We start from the raw sequence: 27,431 nt of genomic DNA, 5'->3' as shown, positions 1-27,431 counted from the left end.
GCATAGAATGTATACAAGATAAACATAGAGGCCAGTGGAAGCCAATGATACACAGAGCATAGAATGTATACAAGATAAACAAAGAGGCCAGTGGAAGCCAATGATACAAAGAGCATAGAATGTATACAAGATAAACATAGAGGCCAGTGGAAGCCAATGATACACAGAGCATAGAATGTATACAAGATTAACACAGAGGCCAGTGGAAGCCAGTGATACACAGAGCAGAGAATGTATACAAAATAAAGACATAGAGGCCAGCGGAAGCCAGTGATACACAGAGCATAGAATGTTTACAAGATAAACATAGAGGCCAACGGAAGCCAATGATACAATGAGCATAGAATGTATACAAGATAAACATAAAGGCCAGTGGAAGCCAATGATACACAGAGCATATAATGTATACAAGATAAACATAGAGGCCAACGGAAGCCAATGATACAATGAGCATAGAATGTATACAAGATAAACATAAAGGCCAGTGGAAGCCAATGATACACAGAGCATAGAATGTATACAAGATAAACATAGAGGCCAACGGAAGCCAATGATACACAGAGGATAGAATGTATACAAGATAAACATAAAGGCCAGTGGAAGCCAATGATACAAAGAGCATAGAATGTATACAAGATCTTGTATTGAAACGTCGTGCTCTAGTATAAAAAATGCCACTCAAAGAAGCCATTCCTCAGGGGTTTGACATTCACCAGGGGCTTGTCAGTCATCTGGGCTTTAACGCTTATCGGGGGTTTGACGCTCACCAGGGGCTATACATTCATCATGGGTTCGGCACTCATCAGGGGCTAGTCAGGGGTTTGACGCTCACCAGGGGTTTGACACTCTTCCAGGGCTATACATTCATTGAGGGTTTGACGCTCACCAGGGGTTTGACACTCATCCAGGGCTATACATTCATTGAGGGTTTGACGCTCACCAGGGGTTTGACACTCTTCCAGGGCTATACATTCATTGAGGGTTTGACGCTCACCAGGGGTTTGACACTCATCCAGGGCTATACATTCATTGAGGGTTTGACGCTCACCAGGGGTTTGACACTCTTCCAGGGCTATACATTCATTGAGGGTTTGACGCTCACCAGGGGTTTGACACTCATCCAGGGCTATACATTCATCATGGGTTCGGCACTCATCAGGGGCTAGTCAGGGGTTTGACGCTCACCAGGGGTTTGACACTCATCTAAGGCTAGTCAGCCACCACTGGTTTGACGCTTATCAATTATTCGTTCTCAAATCATAAATAGGCGGATTTGAGCCGATCTGTAATTTTTTAAAACACAAAATAATGGATCGTTTAAAAACTAGAGTTAACTAGATGAAACGAACGACACCATAAACGAGCTTCTCACACTACGGTGTCGAACCCGGAAGAAACACTTCCACCTCAAGGCAACCGCCATGAGACGACCTAGAAGGAGAATAGTTCAAACCACACAACAAGATGGTGCATTTATTGAGGTGGCGGATATACATGGCACTTGGCTGACCAGATGTGACGTGAAGATCAAGGAAAGACAAGGGTGAGATGGCCGTTGATGGTGGAGTCGTACGAGTTGGCCTGGGAACTGACGCAGATGTCAATACGGCTGTGACCTTTACCAAAGAACGCTGACCCCGTGTCTACAACCTGCAGGAGTAATCCTAAATATACTAAACAAAGACATGGATACTTCCTGGACATGCGCAGCAATAGAAACATGAAGTAACAGTAGCTGTGGTTGATACACAGCTAAACACACAGGAGCAGCAACAGTAGCTGCGGTTGCTACACAGCTAAACACACAGGAGCAGTAACAGTAGCTGCGGTTGCTACACACCTAAACACACAGGAGCAGTAACAGTAGCTGTGGTTGATACACACCTAAACACACAGGAGCAGTAACAGTAGCTGTGGTTGATACACACCTAAACACACAGGAGCAGCAACAGTAGCTGCGGTTGCTACACAGCTAAACACACAGGAGCAGTAACAGTAGCTGCGGTTGCTACACACCTAAACACACAGGAGCAGTAACAGTAGCTGTGGTTGCTACACAGCTAAACACACAGGAGTAGCAACAGTAGCTGTGGTTGCTACACAGCTAAACACACAGGAGCAGTAACAGTAGCTGCGGTTGCTACACACCTAAACACACAGGAGCAGTAACAGTAGCTACGGTTGCTACACACCTAAACACACAGGAGCAGTAACAGTAGCTGCGGTTGCTACACAGCTAAACACACAGGAGCAGTAACAGTAGCTGTGGTTGCTACACAGCTAAACACACAGGAGTAGCAACAGTGGCTGTGGTTGCTACACAGCTAAACACACAGGAGCAGTAACAGTAGATGCGGTTGCTACACACCTAAACACACAGGAGCAGTAACAGTAGCTGCGGTTGCTACACACCTAAACACACAGGAGCAGTAACAGTAGCTGTGGTTGCTACACACCTAAACACACAGGAGCAGTAACAGTAGCTGTGGTTGCTACACATCTAAACACACAGGAGCAGTAACAGTAGCTGTGGTTGCTACACATCTAAACACACAGGAGCAGTAACAGTAGCTGTGGTTGCTACACATCTAAACACACAGGAGCAGTAACAGTAGCTGTGGCTGCTACACAGCCAAACACACAGCAGCAGTAACAGTAGCTGTGGTTGCTACACACCTAAACACACAGGAGCAGTAACAGTAGCTGTGGTTGCTACACAGCTAAACACACAGGAGCAGGAACAGTAGCTGTGGTTGCTACACAGCTAAACACACAGGAGCAGTAACAGTAGCTGTGGTTGCTACACAGCTAAACACACAGGAGCAGGAACAGTAGCTGTGGTTGCTACACAGCTAAACACACAGGAGCAGGAACAGTAGCTGTGGTTGCTACACAGCTAAACACACAGGAGCAGGAACAGTAGCTGTGGTTGCTACACAGCTAAACACACAGGAGCAGTAAGGGCACTACACTCGATACAAATCCTAAACCAATATGAAGTAGTTTAGTAATTATTAGCTCGACGTTTCAGGGTAGGTTCCAACGTAAATGCAACCTTTAGGACGTAAAATAAGTTCTAGACAACTGATAATCAGACACTTGTACTTCGACACAGGAAACAGGTTTTCAATACAGTGTCGCTACATATATCCTGACTATAAGCCGACACGATCTGGGATTCGACAAATATGACTTCGAGATAACGGGGTTCGACTGTACGTAAGATGCCTTTTTAATTGCAAAATCAGTTCAAGAAGAACGTTCCATGATAAATCTTGTTCATCGTATTCCATCCTGTGTTTTTAGTATTCCAGACTGGTGATGTATATGTACATTGCTATCTGTGACGGCGTCTACCACACCTGTAATACAGGTGATCGAAGTTACCTGACCCACCTTAAAGTCAATGTGTTTGTTGTATCGCTGATTCATCTACTGGTGTACATTGCTATCTGTGACGGTCTCTACCACACCTGTAATACAGGTGATCGAAGTTACCTGACCCACCTTAAAGTCAATGTGTTTGTTGTATCGCTGATTCATCTACTGGTGTACATTGCTATCTGTGACGGTCGAAGTTACCTCCACCACACCTGTAATACGGGTGATCGAAGTTACCTGACCCACCTGTAAAGTCACTGTGTTTGTTGTATCTGTGATTCATCTACTGGTGTACATTGCTATCTGTGACGGTCTCTACCACACCTGTAATACAGGTGATCGAAGTTACCTGACCCACCTTAAAGTCAATGTGTTTGTTGTATCGCTGATTCATCTACTGGTGTACATTGCTATCTGTGACGGTCTCTACCACACCTGTAATACAGGTGATCGAAGTTACCTGACCCACCTTAAAGTCACTGTGTTTGTTGTATCTGTGATTCATCTACTGGTGTACATTGCTATCTGTGACGGTCTCTACCACACCTGTAATACAGGTGATCGAAGTTACCTGACCCACCTTAAAGACAATGTACTTGTTGTATCTGTGATTCATCTACTGGTGTACATTGCTATCTGTGACGGTGTCTACCACACCTGTAATACAGGTGATCGAAGTTACCTGACCCACCTTAAAGTCAATGTGTTTGTTGTATCGCTGATTCATCTACTGGTGTACTTTGCTATCTGTGACGGTGTCTACCACACCTGTAATACAGGTGATCGAAGTTACCTGACCCACCTTAAAGTCACTGTGTTTGTTGTATCGCTGATTCATCTACTGGTGTACATTGCTATCTGTGACGGTCTCTACCACACCTGTAATACAGGTGATCGAAGTTACCTGACCCACCTTAAAGTCACTGTGTTTGTTGTATCGCTGATTCATCTACTGGTGTACATTGCTATCTGTGACGGTCTCTACCACACCTGTAATACAGGTGATCGAAGTTACCTGACCCACCTTAAAGTCACTGTGTTTGTTGTATCTGTGATTCATCTACTGGTGTACATTGCTATCTGTGACGGTCTCTACCACACCTGTAATACAGGTGATCGAAGTTACCTGACCCACCTTAAAGACAATGTGTTTGTTGTATCGCTGATTCATCTACTGGTGTACATTGCTATCTGTGACGGTCTCTACCACACCTGTAATACAGGTGATCGAAGTTACCTGACCCACCTTAAAGTCACTGTGTTTGTTGTATCTGTGATTCATCTACTGGTGTACATTGCTATCTGTGACGGTGTCCACCACACCTTTAATACGGGTGATCGAAGTTACCTGACCCACCTTAAAGTCAATGTGTTTGTTGTATCGCTGATTCATCTACTGGTGTACATTGCTATCTGTGACGGTCTCTACCACACCTGTAATACAGGTGATCGAAGTTACCTGACCCACCTTAAAGTCACTGTGTTTGTTGTATCTGTGATTCATCTACTGGTGTACATTGCTATCTGTGACGGTCTCTACCACACCTGTAATACAGGTGATCGAAGTTACCTGACCCACCTTAAAGTCAATGTGTTTGTTGTATCGCTGATTCATCTACTGGTGTACATTGCTATCTGTGACGGTCTCTACCACACCTGTAATACAGGTGATCGAAGTTACCTGACCCACCTTAAAGTCAATGTGTTTGTTGTATCTGTGATTCATCTACTGGTGTACATTGCTATCTGTTTGTGACGGTGTCTACACACCTGTAATACAGGTGATCGAAGTTACCTGACCCACCTTAAAGTCAATGTGTGTTTGTTGTATCGCACACCTGTAATACAGGTGATTCATCTACTACGGGGTGTACATTGTTGTATCGCTGATCATGTGACGGTCTACCACCACACCTGTAATACAGGTGATCGAAGTTACCTGACCCCACCTGTAATACAGGTGATCGAAGTTACCTGACCCACCTTAAAGACAATGTGTTTGTTGTATCGCTGATTCATCTACTGGTGTACATTGCTATCTGTGACGGTCTCTACCACACCTGTAATACAGGTGATCGAAGTTACCTGACCCACCTTAAAGTCACTGTGTTTGTTGTATCTGTGATTCATCTACTGGTGTACATTGCTATCTGTGACGGTCTCTACCACACCTGTAATACAGGTGATCGAAGTTACCTGACCCACCTTAAAGTCAATGTGTTTGTTGTATCGCTGATTCATCTACTGGTGTACATTGCTATCTGTGACGGTCTCTACCACACCTGTAATACAGGTGATCGAAGTTACCTGACCCACCTTAAAGTCAATGTGTTTGTTGTATCGCTGATTCATCTACTGGTGTACTTTGCTATCTGTGACGGTCTCTACCACACCTGTAATACAGGTGATCGAAGTTACCTGACCCACCTTAAAGTCACTGTGTTTGTTGTATCTGTGATTCATCTACTGGTGTACATTGCTATCTGTGACGGTCTCTACCACACCTGTAATACAGGTGATCGAAGTTACCTGACCCACCTTAAAGTCACTGTGTTTGTTGTATCGCTGATTCATCTACTGGTGTACATTGCTATCTGTGACGGTGTCTACCACACCTGTAATACAGGTGATCGAAGTTACCTGACCCACCTTAAAGTCACTGTGTTTGTTGTATCGCTGATTCATCTACTGGTGTACATTGCTATCTTTGACGGTGTCTACCACACCTGTAATACAGGTGATCGAAGTTACCTGACCCACCTTAAAGACAATGTGTTTGTTGTATCGCTGGTTCATCTACTGGTGTACATTGCTATCTGTGACGGTGTCTACCACACCTGTAATACAGGTGATCGAAGTTACCTGACCCACCTTAAAGACAATGCGTTTGTTGTATCGCTGATTCATCTACTGGTGTACATTGCTATCTGTGACGGTGTCTACCACACTTTTAATACAGGTGATCGAAGTTACCTGACCCACCTTAAAGACAATGTGTTTGTTGTATCGCTGGTTCATCTCGGGGATACAGATGCTGGTGCCGTAGGCAATGCCGGCGTGGTTGTCCATGGCAACACTCACATAGCTCGCACTTCCAGCAAGAAATTGCTGGAATAAAACAATCGTTTGAAAATAATATATTCAATCTAACAGATATGTGGTCATACAGATCGTGTTCCGGTTGACTGGACAACGGGGTAGTGGTCACACAGAATGTGTTCCAGTGCACTGGACGACGAGGTAGTGGTCATACAGATCGTGTTCCAGTGCACTGGACGACGAGGTAGTGGTCATACAGATCGTGTTCCAGTGCACTGGACGACGGGGTAGTGGTCTTACAGATCGTGTTCCGGGGTCTCTGGACGACTAGATGGCGGTGTGCAAGTCTGCCAGCAGTGATCTTGGGGTGTATACACCCACTCGTCTTCGTGTCAAGCACCAGTGGGGTCCGGGTTGGAGCCAAGCAAGCCGATTACAAAAAGCTACTAAATTGACTGCATGTAATTGTATCCTGCAGGAATAGATCAGTTTTGAAGTCATGTAGCTTGAGGCTAGCTTAGTTAAACAGCAAGAAACAAAACCATGTCAAGAATAATAACGTTGTTATACGCACCTGTCACGCACGTCGGTGTCGTAAACATTTGGCACAAGTACATCCAGCCATTGTGAGCTGAACGTACGATCGGTAAACTAGCACTTGGATATTAGAACTTGCCTACAGGAACACCCTTCAATGTGTGACAATCTAGAGTCTTCGAGCCACTACAAGATGCTTTTCTTTCATATATGACAGTCAGAATAAGCTTACCTGTAGCGTCCTGAGTCTAGCGCCCCTCATGTCCACGAAGCCTCCCTCCAGTGGGTTGTCGGCGGGGTAGTAGGCCGTGCCACGTGCAGAGTACCGGTGACCCCCGGAACAGTCTAGGCCGCCTCCCCCTTCAAATGAGATGGCGTCTTACTTCATGTTATAGTTTATGATAACGAGCATTATGTTTCAGTTTATGATGATGAACATCATGTTATATATGTAGTTTATGATGATGAACATCATGTTATATATGTAGTTTATGATGATGAACATCATGTTATATATGTAGTTTATGATGATGAACATCATGTTATATATGTAGTTTATGATGATGAACATCATGTTATATATGTAGTTTATGATGATGAACATCATGTTATAGTTTGTGGCAAATGAGGATAAATCATGACTTGGAACAACGACGTTTACCTGAGGTGACGGAACCCCCCGAGCAAGTCTGAATGTTGACATAATTTCCCGCGATCCACCCGCTCTGTAAGAAATACCAGACAATCAGATGTAGTGGATCAACACATCAGATGTAGTGGATCAACATAACAGATGTAGTGGATCAACACATCAGATGTAGTGGATCAACACATGAGTGAGTGAGTTTAGTTTTACGCTGCACTCAGCAATATTCCAGCTATATATCGGCGGTCTGTAAATAATCGAGTCTGGACCAGAAAATCCAGTGATCAACAGCATGAGCATCGATCTGCGCAATTGGGAACCGATGACCAGTGTCAACCAAGCCAGCGAGCCTGACCACCCGATCCCGTTAGTCGCCTCTTACGACAAGCATGGGTTACTGAAGGTTCATTCTAACCCGAACCTTCATGGATCAACACATCAGAATGATGTAGAAGGCTGTAGTTCTTAAGACATTGCTTTTGAGATGAATACTTAATATTTATACATAGATTTCACACATGAAATGATCTCATTTAAGTTCAGTTGAGTAAAACACCTTTAGAGAATTGGCTATTTGATGGTTATTAAATGATACTAGAACATCAATAGTCCACCTGCACGCAGGTCAACCACCTACCCTGCCGTGGTAGTCCACCCAGCACATGTAACCCAGGTCAACCACCTACCCTGCCGTGGTAGTCCACCCAGCACATGTCACCCAGGTCAACCACCTACCCGGCCGTGGTAGACCACCCAGGTCAACCACCTACCCTGCCGTGGTAGACCACCCAGCACATGTAACCCAGGTCAAACACCTACCCTGCCGTGGTAGTCCACCCAGCACATGTAACCCAGGTCAACCACCTACCCTGCCGTGGTAGTCCACCCATCACATGTAACCCACGTCAACCACCTACCCTGCCGTGGTAGACCACCTATCACATGTAACCCAGGTCAACCACCTACCCTGCCGTTGTAGTCCACACATCACATGTCACCCAGGTCAACCACCTACCCTGCCGTGGTAGTCCACCCAGCACATGTAACCCAGGTCAACCACCTACCCTGCCGTGGTAGTCCACACATCACATGTAACCCAGGCCAACCACCTACCCTGCCGTGGCAGTCCACACATCACATGTCACCCAGGTCAACCACCTACCCTGCCGTGGCAGTCCACACATCACATGTAACCCAGGTCAACCACCTACCCTGCCGTTATAGTCCACGTGCACCCAGCCGCTGCTCTGGTCGCCTTCATAAGTGACGCAACTTCCGCTGATCAGCGTACCGAGGACCGCATGACTCGTCCCCGCACCTGACCGGACGTGAACATTCCCTCTAGCGCATGCGCACTGAGCAGCGCTAGCTCCATGTAGATTTATTGCCAAGGCGGCAACAGCGACCAAAGTCATCATTATTTTGAATCTGAATCTGAAACATTCTCCTTGATTAACAGACTTTGTTACATGTAGGTTCAATTGTCGGCCATGTTGTACTTGGCACGCGTTGCTCTAACCACATACATAACTAAACTCCGGACACAGAGATGTTCACTTGTGTTCATAAATATAAAAGTCATATGAAAACCATTGACTCACACCACAGCAGTTCTTTCACTGATATTGTTTCAAGTTGCATCATGATTGTATTTCAAAGTAATATTTCCAAGATATATCTCCACGGTAACATTTAGATATATCTACATCTACATTACATCTAAGACACGGACATTGTCTCGCTGTCGATGTGTTATTATGATAAACAACCCAGTACATGCTATAAGTAATATTTCAACTGGTTAACTGGGAATATAGACATGAAGCCTGACACAACCGATCTCCGTACATCTTGCCACGTGAAAAACGTACCACTCCTCTGATCACCTGGACCAGGTGTGGTTTTATCAAAACGATTGTTACATGGCGAACACCACGTGGTCACTGTTTGATTGCCTCCTTGTCAGTCTCCATATTCACCGAAACCATTCTGGTGTAGGTGGAAACAATATTTACAGCCAAGGAATATTATGAGCTATATGGCCATATCATCATTTCTGCATGACACCGATGGTGACAGACCCCCATGAGTGTTTGTGCTGTAGTTGCAATGTACAGTTTATATTTTCACACATCTGGTCTTTGCTTGAACAAGGGCTGCCTGGTAACTACTCTCCGTGTGTTTGTTCGGTAATCTGTTTGTGTATGTACTATAGTCATGTCTGTATTCAATGTTACACGCTACTTAGTACACATGTACTTAGGTGGTCAGCAATTTTGTACAATAAAATAAGAAAAAGTTATGCTTAAAACTTATGGGAGGTAGGGTACTTACTTTATACATACACTTTAGGGGTGGGGTGGGGTAAAGTGGAGGTCATTCACATGCGTCTCCATATACAGTCAGGCCTCGTTAATACGAACACCTTGGTTTCTTTAAACGTTCGGATAGTGAAACGTTCGTACTGCTGAAACCACAGTATATGCACCGAGTTACTTCCCCTTGATATCTTTCCTTACTATCGATACGTGAAGAAATCAAAACAAAACATGAAAGACAATCACTGGATTTATTACACATCGTTTCACTCACACATTTTACTTACAAAAGTAGTCTTTCACTCACACATTTTACTTACAAAAGTAGTCTTTCACTCACACATTTTACTTACAAAAGTAGTAAATCATAATCACCTCTCCTAGCCATAAATTATGAACGGTACCTTATAGTGTTAGACATATTTCCTTGAGGACAATAAAGTATTATCAATCAGTCAATCGTGGAATAGACACCTATCATGTTGTCATACTCAAACAATCCAGTCATACAATCCAGTCAAACAATCCAGTCATACAATCAAAGGCCCATAACGGCCCATGAGAAGACACCAGGAGTTCTGGCCAGACATATCCCGGGAGCAAGTTCCGGGTGTTTGATGAAGGATAAGGCATACACTAAACGCCAAACGAAACGTCACCCTCCTTCCTTAATGACGGAGGTACCTATCTTCAGCTGGCGTTGTGATGCTTGGACGTCCATTTCTTGGTCTGTCGAGGGTGACCGCAGTCTGTCTGAAGCCCTGAATAAGTTTTATAACCGTGATACGCTGGCATCCGAGCGCGTTGGCACAACATTGTATGTCGACCCCATCTGCACCATCCCAATGGCTCTTTCTCTATCTTCAGCTGTTAATCGTGGCATAATTCTCGTACTTGTGTATCATATCATGTATTCTAGGCTCTCTTCATACCCTATAAATTATTCTACATGTGAAATGGATGCAAATACTGCTTGAATATTGTTGCGTTTTGGCGACTGATATTGCTATGTGTAAACAGAAAATGGAAAAATGTTACTTTGCGAGCAGAAATGTTAACAAAGATAATTTTAGATGTTCCTAAAAAAAAATTCACAATATCAAAGACACGTTTTAATTGTTTACACTAATCCAAATCAGCAGAAAATATTTTAAAAGACTGAAATCATAGGAATGATTATTTTACAATTTTACACACTCTACAACATTTCTTTTTTTTAATAGTTGAAAAATGGTGACTTTAAATGGTTTATCATTGTCCCAAAGCAGAATTTTATTTCAGTCTTTCTTTTGGGCATCAAAATCACTGTTATTGGTATATTTCGCCATGGACGAATAGATAGGACAATTAAACTCTTCTGAAAAGATGCATTCCACCTAAATATGAATGTTTTTGAAAATTTTGTTTCGTGAGTTGCATAAACTTGTGTTGTTAAGCTTTTTTGGTAAACTAATACCTTCTAACATATCTTTGATAGTATTTCAGTAATTCAAACAGGTAGGAGGGTAACGTTTCTTTTGGCGTTTAGTGTATGAGCAGGCAATCAACAGAGAAGGCTGGATACACAGCTGATAAAGCCAAAATGGAAGAAACACGTGTCAAATAGCTGGCAACTAGCAATGGAAGATACACGTGTCAAATAGCTGACAACAAGCAAAGGAAGATACACGTGTCAAATAGCTGACAACTAGAAATGGAAGATACACGTGTCAAACAGCTGACAACAAGCAATGGAAGATACAGGTGTCAAATAGCTGAAACCAACAATGGTAGATACACGTGTCAAATAGCTGACAACAAGCAAAGGAATATACACGTGTCAAACAGCTGACAACTAGAAATGGAAGATACACGTGTCAAATAGCTGACAACTAGCAATGGAAGATACACGTGTCAAACAGCTGACAACTAGAAATGGAAGATACACGTGTCAAATAGCTGACAACAAGCAATGGAAGATACACGTGTCAAATAGCTGACAACAAGCAAAGGAAGATACACGTGTCAAATAGCTGGCAACTAGCAAAGGAAGATACACGTGTCAAATAGCTGGCAACTAGCAATGGAAGATACACGTGTCAAATAGCTGACAACAAGCAAAGGAAGATACACGTGTCAAACAGCTGACAACCAACAATGGAAGATACACGTGTCAAATCGCCAACAACTAGCAATGGAAGATACACGTTTCAAATAACTGACAACTATCAATGGAAGATACACGTGTCAAATAGCTGACAACCAACAATGGAAGATACACGTGTCAAACAGCAGACAACCAACAATGGAAGATACACGTGTCAAACAGCAGACAACCAACAATGGAAGATACACGTGTCAAACAGCAGACAACCAACAATGGAAGATACACGTGTCAAACAGCAGACAACCAACAATGGAAGATACACGTGTCAAACAGCAGACAACCAACAATGGAAGATACACGTGTCAAACAGCAGACAACCAACAATGGAAGATACACGTGTCAAACAGCAGACAACCAACAATGGAAGATACACGTGTCAAACAACTGACAACCAACAATGGTAGATACACGTGTCAAACAGCAGACATTGGATATTCATGGTAATATTCCCAGATAGGAATGAAATGCTTGTCAATCGGCACGGCTATGATGGAGAATAAACTTACTAAATTTGCCTACATGTACTGTTTCATGTATTGTACGTTATCGATTGATCAGATACTTGATGCCTAGGCTATCAACGATATAGGGGAGTGTTCAGCGTGGCTACCATGTCAGATACTTGATGCCCAGGTTATCAACGATATAGGGGAGTGTTCAGCGTGGCTACCATGTCAGATACTTGATGCCCAGGTTATCAACGATATAGGGGAGTGTTCAGCGTGGCTACCATGTCAGATACTTGATGCCCAGGTTATCAACGATATAGGGGAGTGTTCAGCGTGGCTACCATGTCAGATACTTGATGCCCAGGCTATCAACGATATAGGGGGGTGTTCAGCATGGCTACATGTCTATACTGGTGAACTTCTACCTTATTCTGGACATAGGCGTTTGATGACGGCGCTGTTTGCAGTGTTGTTTTCAGACTAAGGTCAATAACACATTTCATGACAAGTGTAACAGGTGTCTTTTCTTGTGAGAAAAATGCTTATCTCATCTCACGATAGAACAAGTGTTAATAGGTGAAAAACCTGTGTCGTTGGATAAGATAAACATGTTTCAAAAAATTGACAACAACATGCTTGAGCGTTAACAGAAACCCATCAGCCTGCATTAAATAGCGATAAAATCTTTACCATATTTGAAAACTATGAAACTAAAAACTAAAATAGTTTGCGTTGTTGGCTGATAGCGAGCTCTTACAACCTACCTGTCTACAGCGTGTCAGCAGGACCACTGTCCTTATCTACAGATTGACATGGGAGCCGCAGTAGATACAAATACTTCAACTGACGTCATCTTCAGGTGTTTGTCCATCTCACTCAATTAAAGACATCTAATTTAGAGAAAACCTTTCAAAGAACCTAACGGGCAGCCTTTCTAACCAACGCCGTGTCAACGACAATTGTTTGATTCAAGAAATGAGTCAAGCCTCGTGATACCATTCAGTTATGAGATGTGCTGCCTCTCCTTCGGGAATCATTGGGATTGTACAAAGTAAGAACAACACTATACTCTGGTATGTTAAAAGAAATACATCCCTGATAGCTTTAACTGACAGGTGGATTTACAAACAGTCTCCAGTAAGGCCGGTTGTTGACAACAACCCTCGTCAACTATTGAAATATGGACCAAAATATCCCGAGCAGCCTGCTACTGATAGGGTTTACAACTACAGAATTACAGTGTATGCTGTCCAAACATGTGTCAATAATGGGAGAGAGGAGGAACCTGTGGAACGTCTTCTACAGTGGAAGGAAAAGAGGAACCTGTGGAACGTCTTATAGAGTGGAGGGGAGAGAAGAGGAACCTGTGGAACGTCTTCTCGAGTGGAGGGGAGAAGAGGAACCTGTGGAACGTCTTCTAGAGTGGAGGAGAGAAGAGGAACCTGTGGAACGTCTTCTAGAGTGGAGGGGAGAAGAGGAACCTGTGGAACGTCTTCTAGAGTGGAGGGGAGAAGAGGAACCTGTGGAACGTCTTCTAGAGTGGAGGGGAGAAGAGGAACCTGTGGAACGTCTTCTAGAGTGGAGGGGAGAAGAGGAACCTGTGGAACGTCTTCTAGAGTGGAGGGGAGAAGAGGAACCTGTGGAGCGTCTTCTAGAGTGTGTTATGTCAGTGCGTGATGTTGTTGTCATCTGTAGAAATGGCAACTGAAAAGTGAAAACTGCCCCGCTCTGTTGTATCCAAGTACGGCTTCCCTCAAATAACATCACCATTATTTGTCAGAACCACTGTCTCATGTTTATCAAAGGATTTGGTGTCAGTGGCATTAAAAGCAGGGACAAGTGCCACGGGCCTCCCGGTGGGTACCACTTGGGGTCTATTGTCCTTCTTTGTCCATATGAATCAGAATTTCCTGTTATGGTGTATTGAAGACAGCAGATGGTTGTCCAAACGTGGAACCCAACTGTGCTAGCTTTACTGGTTTGATCGTCGATCCATCTGATCCAAGACATGTTATAAGGGGACGACGTCCGGAAGAAGAGCCAGGTCTGTCCGCCAGAATTCTCATGTTACACGTTGACATTTCTAAGCCGTTTTGTCACCCTGTTTCCTGTAAGCGGTTATTGAAACACATCTTTCGGCATATATATATTAACCTAATATTCTAAGCAAGACAATATTAGGTTCAAGGTCAGAGGTGAGGCTGATCTGTGGGCTGCCCAAATAAATAATGAGTATGTTAGGGTGGGCAACTACAGTTGCCAGCAGCAGCAGCAGCAATGGACAACAATGTTGCCAGCAGCAAATAGAGCAATCACATTTCTGCTGAAAAGCAGGCAATAATAAGGCAAAGCCAAAAGATTCCTATCCGCTGAGAAGTAGAAGGGTTAAACAGATTCCGGCTGAAGAGCCGTCCTGCCATAATTTTGAGTATTGCCTAGGTATTAAGGATTGCAGCCCACAAGATCGAGGCCAGCCCTAACATTTATTGACATAGGCATATATACACAGACATTACAAGCCCTTTGCCAATAATGTACAATCTGGAAACAGAAAGAAGAGAGAAATGGCTAGCAAGGGAATGGTGGGAGGGAAGCAAAAATATAACTTAATGCAGGAGACAAAGAGGATAGACTCACTGTGGGAATCTAAAAAATCAATGGATAAACAAAAGATGACGTAATCAGAAGTAGACACATGACGTCATTGGAATTAACATAACCGGAAGTGACGTAAGCAAACATAAACGAGGGGGAAGGATGAACTGAAAAGAAGTGTGAATGGTTTTAATAAACGCATTGAGTGTTAAGCACTAAATGAAATTATACCACAATGTGTCCTGTAAGCCGTTTTGCCACCCCATCTCCTGTAAGCCGTTATACCACACCGTCTCCTGTAAGCCGTTATACCACACCGTCTCCTGTAAGCCGTTATATCACTCCGTCTCCTGTAAGCCGTTATACCAATCCGTCTCCTGTAAGCCGTTATACCACACCATCTCCAGTAAGCCGTTATACCACCCCGTCTCCTGTAAGCCATTATACCATCCCGTCTCCTGTAAGCCGTTATACCACTCCGACTCCTGTAAGCCGTTATACCAATCCGTCTCCTGTAAGCCGTTATACCACACCATCTCCAGTAAGCCGTTATACCACACCATCTCCAGTAAGCCGTTATACCACCCCGTCTCCTGTAAGCCGTTATACCACCACTCAGGTAATGTCAAATCAAGCTAGGCGTGGCTAGGTCGAAGGTGTGGGCTGACATGAAACCAATTGGTCTCAAGCCAGGAATGTTCCCAACAGTTAATACAGCGTTAAGCGTCATTTACGGTTAGAATATATGTTTGTTCCATCTGAGAGCCAAACAGTCGCTGTTTATACGAGTATAATGCTTTAGCTTCTTACAAAGACTCCAACATCCAAATGTGGCTCCCTATGCGAACATGCATGTGCAAATTGTGAATCACGAACTAAAAGTCGAAGCGATGTCTTCAGGATTATGTATTGAAAGATGCATGATATATTGAGAATTTAGAAGTGTTTTTTTAGAATTTACAGCATTGTGTATTCTTACATAGTTTCAACTTGGGAATCAACACGTACACACACACGCACGCACACACGTACGCACGCACGCGCACGCACGTACGCGTGCGCGCAATTGTATCGAACCTGAAAGAAAGCTTTGTCCAAAATCCATAACCTGTTTTCGTGCCATCTGTTATCATGTCACGTGTTATTGTCACCTGTTATCGAGTCATCTGCTATCATGTCATTTGTTGTCGTATCATTTGTTATCATGTCACCTGTTATCGTGTCACTTGTTATTGTGTCACCTGTTATCGAGCCATATGTCATCATGTCATCTGTTGTCACATCATCTGTTATCATGTCACCTGTTGTTGTGTCATCTATTATCATGTCACCTGTTGTTGTGTCACCTGTTGTTGTGTCACCTATTGGTGTGTCATCTATTGTTGTGCCACCTGTAATCATGTCACCTGTTGTTGTTGTATCATCTGTTAGTGTGTCATCTGTTATTATGTCACTTGTTGTTGTATCATCTGTTATCATGTCACCTGCTGTTGTGTCATCTGTTATCATATCACCTGTTGTTGTGTCATCTGTTATCATGTCACCTGTTGTTGTGTCATCTGTTATCATGTCACCTGTTGTTGTGTCATTTCTTATCATGTCACCTGTTATCATGTCATATGTTATCATGTCACCTGTTGTTGAGTCACCTATTGTTGTGTCATCTACTATCATGTCACCTGTTGTTGTGTCATTTGTTATCATGTCACCTGTTATCATGTCACATGTTATCATGTCACCTGTTGTTGAGTCACCTATTGTTGTGTCATCTGTTATCATGTCACCTGTTATCATGTCACCTGTTGTTGAGTCACCTCTCGGTGTGTCACCTGTTGTTGTGTCATTTGTTATCATGTCATCTGTTGTTGAGTCACCTGTTGTTGTGTCATTTGTTATCATGTCATCTGTTACCATGTCATATGTTATCATGTCACCTGTTGTTGTGTCATCTGTTATCATGTCACCTGTTGTTGTGTCATTTGTTATCATGTCACCTGTTATCATGTCATATGTTATCATGTCACCTGTTGTTGAGTCACCTATTGTTGTGTCATCTACTATCATGTCACCTGTTCTTGTGTCATTTGTTATCATGTCACCTGTTATCATGTCACCTGTTATCATGTCACCTGTTGTTGAGTCACCTATTGTTGTGTCATCTGTTATCATGTTACCTGTTATCATGTCATATGTTATCATGTCATATGTTATCATGTCACCTGTTGTTGAGTCACCTATTGTTGTGTCACCTGTTGTTGTGTCATTTGTTATCATGTCACCTGTTATCATGTCATATGCTATCATGTCACCTGTTGTTGAGTCACCTATTGTTGTGTTATCTACTATCATGTCACCTGTTGTTGTGTCATTTGTTATCATGTCATCTGTTGTTGAGTCACCTGTTGTTGTGTCATTTGTTATCATGTCATCTGTTACCATGTCATATGTTATCATGTCACCTGTTGTTGAGTCACCTATTGTTGTGTCATCTGTTATCATGTCACCTGTTGTTGTGTCATCTGTTATCATGTCACCTGTTGTTGTGTCATTTGTTATCATGTCACCTGTTATCATGTCATATGTTATCATGTCACCTGTTGTTGAGTCACCTATTGTTGTGTCATCTACTATCATGTCACCTGTTGTTGTGTCATTTGTTATCATGTCACCTGTTATCATGTCACCTGTTATCATGTCATATGTTATCATGTCACCTGTTGTTGAGTCACCTATTGTTGTGTCATTTGTTATCATGTCACCTGTTATCATGTCATATGTTATCATGTCACCTGTTATCATGTCACCTGTTACCATGTCACCTGTTACCATGTCACATGTTATCATGTCACTTGTTACCATGTCACCTGTTATCATGTCATATGTTACCATGTCACCTGTTGTTGTGTCATTTGTTACCATGTCACCTGTTATCATGTCACCTGTTACCATGTCACCTGTTATCATGTCACCTGTTACCATGTCATCTGTTACCATGTCATCTGTTACCATGTCACCTGTTATCATGTCACCTGTTACCATGCCATATGTTATCATGTCATCTGTTATCATGTCACCTGTTATCGAGTCACCTGTTGCTGCATTGTCATGTTCTCTTTCAACCCATGGACAAGGCGCCCTTCTTCTGTCTCTCAGATTGGAAGTGAAGTTGTTTCATGATCTGCCCGTGATTTAATGACTGGGAGCTTGATCAACCAACGTGGGTGGTCAATAATAACGCTTTAGAGTGATGCATTGTTTCTATTTATTATGGTAGAAGAAGAAAGACCGGGTCTTTTATTTCTCCATCGTCCCGTAACAACCACGTGGAGGTCAAGGAAAGACAAGGGTGAGATGGCCGTTGATTGTGGAGTCGTACGAGTTGGCCTGGGAGCTGACGCAGATGTCAATACGGCTGTGACCTTTACCAAAGAACGCTGACCCCGTGTCTACTACCTTCGGAGAAAGAACAATTCACAGCTAAACATTGCCACGTCATATATGAGTATCACACAAGGATTTAGCAGCCCTAAATGTGCGACGCTTAGGGTCGTTACTGTATAATTATGCGGGGATGGAGGCTATTAGATATCCATATGTGAAAATAGTATACACACACATTGCTATCTATGACGGTGTCTACCACACCTGTAATACAGGTGATCGAAGTTACCTGACCCACCTTAAAGACAATGTGCTTGTTGTATCTGTGATTCATCTGCTGGTGTACATTGCTATCTGTGACGGCGTCTACCACACCTGTAATACAGGTGATCGAAGTTACCTGACCCACCTTAAAGACAATGTGCTTGTTGTATCTGTGATTCATCTACTGGTGTACATTGCTATCTGTGACGATGTCTACCACACCTGTAATACAGGTGATCGAAGTTACCTGACCCACCTTAAAGACAATGTGTTTGTTGTATCGCTGGTTCATCTCGGGGATACAGATGCTGGTGCCGTAGGCAATGCCGGCGTGGTTGTCCATGGCAACACTCACATAGCTCGCACTACCAGCAAGAAATTGCTGAAATAAAAAAAAAAAAACAGCAGACGCTTGAAAATCTCACTGAGATTGTCCTTGCACTTACCAAACCATGACTCTTACCATACCATGTTCAGGCTGTTTAGTGACCTTATCATATTAAACATTTTAATAAAAAAGAAACGCACAGGCCAGAAATATGGAAATGTATTGAACGTATTTAAGTGTACATAAGTAAATTAAGGCCCCCGTTACACAGGACGGCGACCGCTCTGCCTTCCCTCTGCGTTCTAACAATTTTCAGAACGCCACTGGACGCTCAAAGGAGGCACGAGGAACGCAGAGAGAAGGCAGAGAGCCATCGCCATGAAGGCAGAAAGAAGGCAGAGCCAATGCCAAGAACGGCTCAGAACGGCACTGCAGTGGCGACTGGATTGAACATGCTCTAAACAAACGCAGAGCGGTCACCGTCATTGTTGATTGATCACAGGACGCAGACGGAAGACAGAGGTCACAGAGGGAAGACAGAGGTCACAGAGTGAAGGCACAACGGTTGGCGAAAGGACGCCACATAAAACCCTTGTAAACTGCCACGTTGTCCCTGCCTTCTCTCTGCCTTCATTGTGCGTCTGTCGAGCATCCATTGGCGTTCATTGAGCATTCACTCTGCCTTCATTCAGCGACTAGCGCATCCCTTTGAACAACCGCAGCGTTCGCTCTGCCTTTACTCTGCCTTTCCAGATTACATATAAATAGGTCTTGCACTGCCGATTTCCACGGTATTTGAGAACAAACAATATACACACATTGATATCTTATTTTGAAATCTAGATATCCATAACGAGCTCATAAGACTAATAAAGAGTAAATATATGAACATCATCAAACAATTCCATTCAGTTCCATACACAACACTTCAAATACAATAGTTGAAGATCCGTTGCCCCTTGGTGAGTGCCCTTATTGAATATGGCTTCATCATGTGGGTTCTGAGGGCAAATACATCATCCCCGAGTAGGAAGAATGGTATGTCACGGTCATCATTCGGCAATGGATCAGGAGTTGGAAAGTTTATTGTGCCATCTTCGAGGCTGGTCTTCAGTTCAGAATCTGAACTTCAGATTCATTGAAAATCTAACTGTCTGACATCGTTCCAACACACCAACATCACACCATAAAGATGTATAATTTGCATCCACTAATGCAAGAAGGACAAGAGAGAAGTATCCCTTATAGTTGTGGTAGAGACTGCCTGTGTTTGGTGGACAACGCACGGCTATATGTTTCCCATCAATGGCTCCACATGCATGGGGTAAGTTCCAACGTCTCTGAAAGTCATCTACAACAGCTTTCCACTCTTGGGAGTTCCTTGGGCATTTGAGAGCTTCATTCTTATATTCATCTCGGATAGCTCTGCAAACTTCAGGCACAAAAATGGAGATCGTACTGCGTGACACACGATACTGGTACTGGAGGCTTGGGTATTTGTCCCCAGTTGTAAGGAACCTGATGGTTACGGCAAGTTTCAAACCATGCTCTAAATTCGCTCGCCGATTTGTGTTCTGTTTTGCGATTCCTTGGCCAACCCGTTGTAGAAGTTCGTCAAAAGGGGCTGGCTCTATTCTCAGATAATTGTAGAATGACCCTTCATCTTCAAGACGCAGTTCTTGCATTAGTTGGTTGTAGTCCCCGTATTGCAACCGTCTGTGTTGCGTCAACCATGGGCGGACCCACAGGGTTCTCAAGCTTCTTGTTCTACGTCTATTTATCCTCCTATTTAAGATGGCAATGGCTATCTGGTTGAAAAACAATGCTTGTTGACCTTGCAAAAAAGTTATTTGCAAACGCAGTTCATTGTTCATGCTTACTGAAGTCGTTATAAGATGATTTCATTTAGCCCGCTCGTATGAAACTAATGATAAAATGTCGTAGTCGGGTACTTATATACCTAGAGTATGCAGGTTGCCAAACAGTCGCCACATGACGCAGAGAGAAGGCAGAGCGAACGCCAGAGAATGCACAAGGAAGGCACAACGGTCGGCTAGAAGGCAGAAGCAACGCTGAACGGACGCCGTTATTTGCATATGATGGTTCAGAGAAGGCAGAGGGAAGGCAGAGAGGACGCCTAGGACGTTCAAAGAACGCCACTAAAATGTCAAAAATGGCATCTTAGGTAGTATGCGGAAGGTACAAGGGACGCCGGACCATAGGTATGGCGACCGTTGTGCGTCCTGGTCATTTTTAGAACGCAGAGAGAAGGCAGAGCGGTCGCCGTCCTGTGTAGAGGGGGCCTTTAAGCTTGAACATAGATGAACGGAATTCGACACAGACGGATGAACGTATGTATTGTTGTCACTGTTAGCATTAAGTCAGTTCACTCACTGAACATGTGAGGACACAAGGGGGCGTTCAGGTCAGTAAGCGGTGACACCACCCTTGCATTGCAGTTGTCACTGCTGGACACCGCCTTGGAAGGGATTGGAAGTCGTCGGATTTCTGCTTGGGGAATTCTTCGCCATTCCTCCTGCAACGGTTGGCAAGTGTCTGATGACGATGGTGACGTTCACGGACGCGTCGATCATTTACGTCCCATAGATGCTCGATCGGATTCAGATCAGGCGGATTGGAAGGCAAGTGAAGACCATTGACGTTTTCACTGGCGAGATAGGCACCTGTTACACGAGCTGTGTGGGGTCGAGTGTTGTCGTGCTGAAACAGCTCCCTCTGGTGGGGAATGGGATTGGGAGGAGGTGAGATCGCAGGATTTGGCCGATGTAGCGATTTGCCGTAAGATCGCCTTCAACCACCGCTAGCTCTGATCTACCAGTGTAGGACATGGCTCCCCACACCATGACGCCCACTCCGCCAAATCTGTCCACCTGTCGAACGCTGTTCGGCGCAAAACGTTCGTGTCCAGGTCAATAGACACGTTGTCTCATCCAAGCGATTCATCGCTGAACCAAACGCGTTGCCAGTTCTCCAGGTTCGATGTCTGTATCCTGTTGCACTATTGGACACGTCAGTATAGTCGTGCCAGGGCCCCGTTTCACAAAGCTCTCGTAAGCCTAAAATCTCGTAACTTTTCTCATAGCATTCGTAGTCCCTATGTTACAGTATAGGAGGTACGAATACTACGAGAAAAGTTACGAGATCTTAGGCTTACGAGAGCTTTGTGAAACAGGGTCCAGGACAGGTCACATAATGATAAGGTCAGTAGTTGTATGTTATCATACCAAGTTCAGTGTGTCTATAGACCTCATCATATACACATGGAACTTAATTAAGCACCCCCTAATATTTCATCATAGCGATGTAGCTATCGACGATGATGATATGTTAATGTTGCCTTTGTTTAGTAGCATATTTCAGTTAATGAACAACAAGGTTTCGGTTTGCAAGGGTTCGCCAAAACGCAGACCATATGCATATGAAGCATTATGGCCACTCATATCATGTAAAGAAGCATCTCTGCCTGACCGTTCAAGAGTATAAAACTTGTGAATATCTGTTTCATCTATACACGTTAACATGGAGAGGAGAAAACTTCCAATGGAACTGAGATTATAGCAGATACTAGTAGTCGGTATGCATGCATCTGGCATGTTATTCGGGGTCATCGGGCGTCAACTTGGCTACCGTCACCCTGACATCAGTAAATTTCAGATGTCCAGCTCTGACTCATGAACATCCAAGCCAACGTCTGAATCTTCTGCCATGGAGACGGATCACGTGGTTAGACGCATTTCACGCAGGTCATCTGAGAGTTTGGAAGAGTTGTTTTTAATGTTATGGTGAAACCCCAACAAACATTTTATATCCTCAGATTACTTACCTGTAGCGTCCTGAGTCTAGCGCCCCTCATGTCCACAAAGCCTCCCTCAAGCGGGTTGTCGGCGGGGTAGTAGGCCGTGCCACGTGCAGAGTACCGGTGACCCCCGGGACAGTCTAGAGCGCCTCCCCCTTCAAATGAGATGGCGTCTTACTTGGTACATCACAACAGAATTATACTATCACCGGGACAGTCTAGAGCGCCTCCCCCTTCAAATGAGATGGCGTCTTACTTGGTACATCACAACAAAATATTCCTAACACCGGGACAGTCTAGGCCGCCCCCCGGCCCCCTTCAACTTTCCAATGTTAGACAGTGCTTCTGTATAAGTACATACATGTGTAGTTAGTGAGTACATGTACAAGTGTGTAAGTACCTGTGTTGTTAGTGTGTACATGTACAGGTGTGTACGTACCTGTGCTGTTAGTGAGTACATGTACAGGTGTGTACGTACCTGTGTTGTTAGTGAGTACACGGGGGCTGGGGTAGTGGACATGTCAGGTGCAGGTTGAACACCAACCCAGAGATCGTGTTATAAAACCCTGTGACACATGTACAGGTGTGTACGTTCCTGTGCTATTAGTGAGTACATGTACAAGTGTGTGCGTACCTGTGTTGATAGTGTGTACATGTACAGGTGTGTAAGTACCTGTGTTGATAGTGTGTACATGTACAGATGTGTACGTACCTGGGTTGTTAGTGAGTACATGTACAAGTGTGTACGTACCTGGGTTGATAGTGTGTACATGTACAGATGTGTACGTACCTGTGTTGATAGTGTGTACATGTACAGATGTGTACGTACCTGGGTTGTTAGTGAGTACATGTACAAGTGTGTACGTACCTGTGTTGATAGTGTGTACATGTACAGATGTGTACGTACCTGGGTTGTTAGTGAGTACATGTACAAGTGTGTACGTACCTGTGTTGATAGTGTGTACATGTACAGATGTGTACGTACCTGGGTTGTTAGTGAGTACATGTACAAGTGTGTACGTACCTGTGTTGATAGTGTGTACATGTACAGATGTGTACGTACCTGGGTTGTTAGTGAGTACATGTACAAGTGTGTACGTACCTGTGTTGTTAGTGAGTACATGTACAGGTGTGTACGTACCTGTGTTGTTAGTGAGTACACGGGGGCTGGGGTAGTGGACATGTCAGGTGCAGGTTGTAGATGGGCTGGGGTAGTGGGCGTGTAAGGTGTAGGTTGTGGGTGGGCTGGAGTAGTGGGCGTGTAAGGTGCAGGTTATGGGTGGGCTGGGGTAGTGGGCGTGTAAGGTGTAGGTTGTGGGTGGGCTGGGGTAGTGGGCGTGTAAGGTGTAGGTTGTGGGTGGGCTGGGGTAGTGAGTGTGTAAGGTGTAGGTTGTGGGTTGGCTGGGGTAGTGGACATGTAAGGTGCAGGTTGTGGGTGGGCTGGGGTAGTGGGCGTTTAACGTGTGGGTTGTGGGTGGGCTGGGGTAGTTGACATTTAAGGTGTGGGTTGTGGGTGGGCTGGGGTAGTGGGCGTGTAGGTGTGGGTTGTGGGTGGGCTGGGGTAGTGGGCGTGTAAGGTGTGGGTTGTGGGTGGGCTGGGGTAGTGGGCGTGTAAGGTGTGGGTTGTGGGTGGGCTGGGGTAGTGGGCGTGTAAGGAGCAAGTTGCGGGTGGGCTGGGGGTAGTGGGCGTGTAAGGTGTAGGTTGTGGGTGGGCTGGGGTAGTGGGCGTGTAAGGTGTAGGTTGTGGGTGGGCTGGGGTAGTGGACGTGTAAGGTGTAGGTTGTGGGTGGGCTGTGGTAGTGGGCGTGTAAGGTGCAGGTTGTGGGTGGGCTGGGGTAGTGGGCGTGTAAGGTGTAGGTTGTGGGTGGGCTGGGGTAGTTGTCATTTAAGGTGTCGGTTGTGGGTGGGCTGGGGTAGTGGGCGTGTAAGGAGCAAGTTTCGGGTGGGTTGGGGTAGTGGGCGTGTAAGGTGTGGGTTGTGGGGGGCTGGGGTAGTGGACGTATAAGATGTGGGTTGTGGGTGGGCTGGGGTACTGGGTATGTAAGGTGCAGCTTGTGGGTGGGCTGGGGTACGGGTGTGTAAGGTGTAATCACTCTAATCACTATACTACAGACTTAGACAACCCTTTAATCCCTATACTACAGACTTAGACAACCCTCTAATCCTTTTACTTCAGACTTAGACAACCCTCTAATCATTATACTACAGTATCCCTATACTACAGACTTACAAACTTAAACCCTCTAATCATTATACTACAGTATCCCTATACTACAGACTTACAAACTTAAACAACCCTCTAATCCCAATACTACAGACTTAAACTAACCTCTAATCCCTATATTACAGGCTTAGACAACCCTCTAATCCCCATTTTACAGACTTAGACAACCCCCTAATCATTATACTACAGACTTAAACAACCCTCTAATCCCTACATTACTGACTTAGACAACCCTCTAATCCCTACATTACTGACTTAGACAACCCTCTAATCCCTATACTACAGACTTAAACAACCCTCTAATCCCTGTATTACAGACTTAAACAACCCTCTAATCCATACATTACTGACTTAGACAACCCTCTTATCCCTATATTACAGACTTAAACAACCCTTTAAACCTATTTTACAGACTTAGACAACCCTCTAATCATTATACTACAGTATCCCTATGCTACAGACTTACAAACTTAAACAACCCTCTAATCCCAATACTACAGACTTAGACAAGCCTCTAATCCTTTTACTTCAGACTTAGACAACCCTCTAATCATTATACTACAGTATCCCTACAGGCTACAGACTTAAACTAACCTCTAACCCCTATATTACAGGCTTAGACAACCCTCTAATCCCCATTTTACAGACTTAGACAACCCCCTAATCATTATACTACAGACTTAAACAACCCTCTAATCCCTATATTACAGACTTAGACAACCCTCTTATCCTTATATTACAGACTTAAACAACCCTCTAATCCCTATATTACAGACTTAGACAACCCTCTAATCCTTATACTACAGACTTAAACAACCCTCTAATCCCTATATTACAGCCTAAGACAACCCTCTTATCCCTATATTACAGACTAAGACAACCTTCTAATCCCTTTATTACAGACTTAGACAACCCTCTAATCCCAATACTACAGACTTAGGCAACCCTTTAATCCATATACTACAGACTTCAACAACCCTCTAATCCGTATACTACGGACTTCAACAACTCTCTAATCCTTATACTACAGAATTAAACAACCCACTAATCGCTTTACTACAGACTTGAAACCCCACTTACCCCTATACTACAGACTTAGACAACCCTCTAATCCCTGTATTACAGACTTAGACAACCCTCTAATCTCTATACTATAGACTTAGACAACCCTCTAATCCCTATAGTACAGACTTAAAACCCCACTAATCCCTATACTACGGACTTACACAACCCTGTAATCCCTATATTACAGACTTAGACAACCCTCTAATCTCTATACTATAGACTTAAACAACCCTCTCATCCCTATACTACAGACTTAAAGATCCCTCTAATCCCCTTACTACGGACTTAGACAACCCTCTAATCCTTATACTACAGACTTAAACTAACCTCTAATCCCTATATTACAGGCTTAGACAACCCTCTAATCCTTATACTACAGACTTAAACAACCTTCTAATCCCTTTATTACAGACTTAGACAACCCTCTTATCCCTATATTACAGACTTAGACAACCCTCTAATCCCTATACTACAGATTTAAACAACCCTATAATCCCTATACTACAGAATTGAACAACCCTCGGGGCTGGGGTAGTGGGCGTGTAAGGCTTAGGTTGTGGGTGGGTTTGGATAGTGGGCGTGTAAGGAGCAGGTTGTTGGTGGGCTGGGGTAGTAGGCGTGTAAGATGTAGGTTGTGAGTGGGCTGGTGTAGTGGGCGTGTAAGGTGCAGGTTGTTGGTGGGCTGGGGTAGTGGGTGTTGCGTGTAAGGTGCAGGTTGTTGGTGGGCTGGGGTAGTGGGTGTGGCGTGTAAGGTGCAGGTTGTGGGCGGGCTGGGGTAGTGGGCGTGTAAGGTGCAGGTTGTGGGCGGGTTGGGTTAGAGTAGGAGGCTTGGGAGTTCAGAGCTATACGTTGCACTCTGCAATATTCCAGCTGTGCGATGTGTGATAAACGGTGGAAGAAGCTTGTGGTTATGAGAATGAAGATATTAGCACATTCATGAGTGGGAATCAAGCAACTTTACTTTACCTGTTATCTATATAAATATATTATCAATCGCTGCTACACCTGCCAGCCCCCGCCACCTGTCCACAACCCAGCCACCCGTCCAGTCATTAATGCACTACAAGAAATGACTACAAGAAATGACTACCTGCAGCCAAGGCGACACAGGCCGAGAGACACACCAGTAACAACATGGCGCCCACAGTGAAGTCGTATTGTGGCCAGATAGGTCCAGATATTGCCTGGGACATCACCTGTCTGCTCCCAGCACTGAACATATGGGCCATGCTAAGTGAGGT

The 27,431-nt window shown here is 44.2% G+C and overlaps 2 protein-coding genes across 2 annotated transcripts; both read right to left on the bottom strand.

The window, feature by feature from the left end:
- Nucleotides 1-1,460: 1,460 nt before the first annotated feature.
- LOC124280482 lies at nucleotides 1,461-13,307 on the bottom strand. Its single transcript, XM_046716421.1, has 6 exons — nucleotides 13,281-13,307; nucleotides 8,815-9,037; nucleotides 7,619-7,682; nucleotides 7,190-7,317; nucleotides 6,364-6,489; nucleotides 1,461-1,650 (listed from the first exon to the last, which is right to left on the bottom strand). The coding sequence occupies exons 2-6, from the start codon at nucleotides 9,019-9,021 to the stop codon at nucleotides 1,528-1,530; spliced, it is 648 nt and encodes a 215-aa protein (XP_046572377.1). The 5' UTR covers nucleotides 9,022-9,037; nucleotides 13,281-13,307; the 3' UTR covers nucleotides 1,461-1,527.
- Nucleotides 13,308-18,359: 5,052 nt separating this feature from the next.
- On the bottom strand, nucleotides 18,360-27,431 carry LOC124280481. Its single transcript, XM_046716420.1, has 4 exons — nucleotides 27,281-27,431; nucleotides 22,929-23,056; nucleotides 19,013-19,138; nucleotides 18,360-18,564 (listed from the first exon to the last, which is right to left on the bottom strand). The coding sequence occupies exons 1-4, from the start codon at nucleotides 27,417-27,419 to the stop codon at nucleotides 18,442-18,444; spliced, it is 516 nt and encodes a 171-aa protein (XP_046572376.1). The 5' UTR covers nucleotides 27,420-27,431; the 3' UTR covers nucleotides 18,360-18,441.

This window comes from Haliotis rubra, unplaced genomic scaffold, assembly GCF_003918875.1.
Source record: "Haliotis rubra isolate DU_JTF1 unplaced genomic scaffold, ASM391887v1 Scf269, whole genome shotgun sequence".
Lineage (NCBI taxonomy): Eukaryota > Metazoa > Mollusca > Gastropoda > Lepetellida > Haliotidae > Haliotis > Haliotis rubra.
The sequence above is the reverse complement of the archived record's forward strand: the minus strand, read 5'-3'. Positions and strand labels throughout refer to the sequence as shown.

What these genes read in the sequence shown, in the direction of transcription:
- LOC124280482 (XM_046716421.1), bottom strand. Translation starts at nt 9,021, where the DNA reads ATGATGACTTTGGTCGCTGTTGCCGCCTTGGCAATAAATCTACATGGA. An exon ending in ACGTGGACTATAACGGCAGG is followed by an intron (nt 7,683 to 8,814) that starts GTAGGTGGTTGA and finishes TATTTCTTACAG; the next exon opens with AGCGGGTGGATCGCGGGAAA. An exon ending in GGGGGGTTCCGTCACCTCAG is followed by an intron (nt 7,318 to 7,618) that starts GTAAACGTCGTT and finishes TCTCATTTGAAG; the next exon opens with GGGGAGGCGGCCTAGACTGT.
- LOC124280481 (XM_046716420.1), bottom strand. Translation starts at nt 27,419, where the DNA reads ATGGCCCATATGTTCAGTGCTGGGAGCAGACAGGTGATGTCCCAGGCA. An exon ending in CTGTGTCGCCTTGGCTGCAG is followed by an intron (nt 23,057 to 27,280) that starts GTAGTCATTTCT and finishes TCTCATTTGAAG; the next exon opens with GGGGAGGCGCTCTAGACTGT. An exon ending in ACAAACACATTGTCTTTAAG is followed by an intron (nt 18,565 to 19,012) that starts GTGGGTCAGGTA and finishes CTTTCTCCGAAG; the next exon opens with GTAGTAGACACGGGGTCAGC.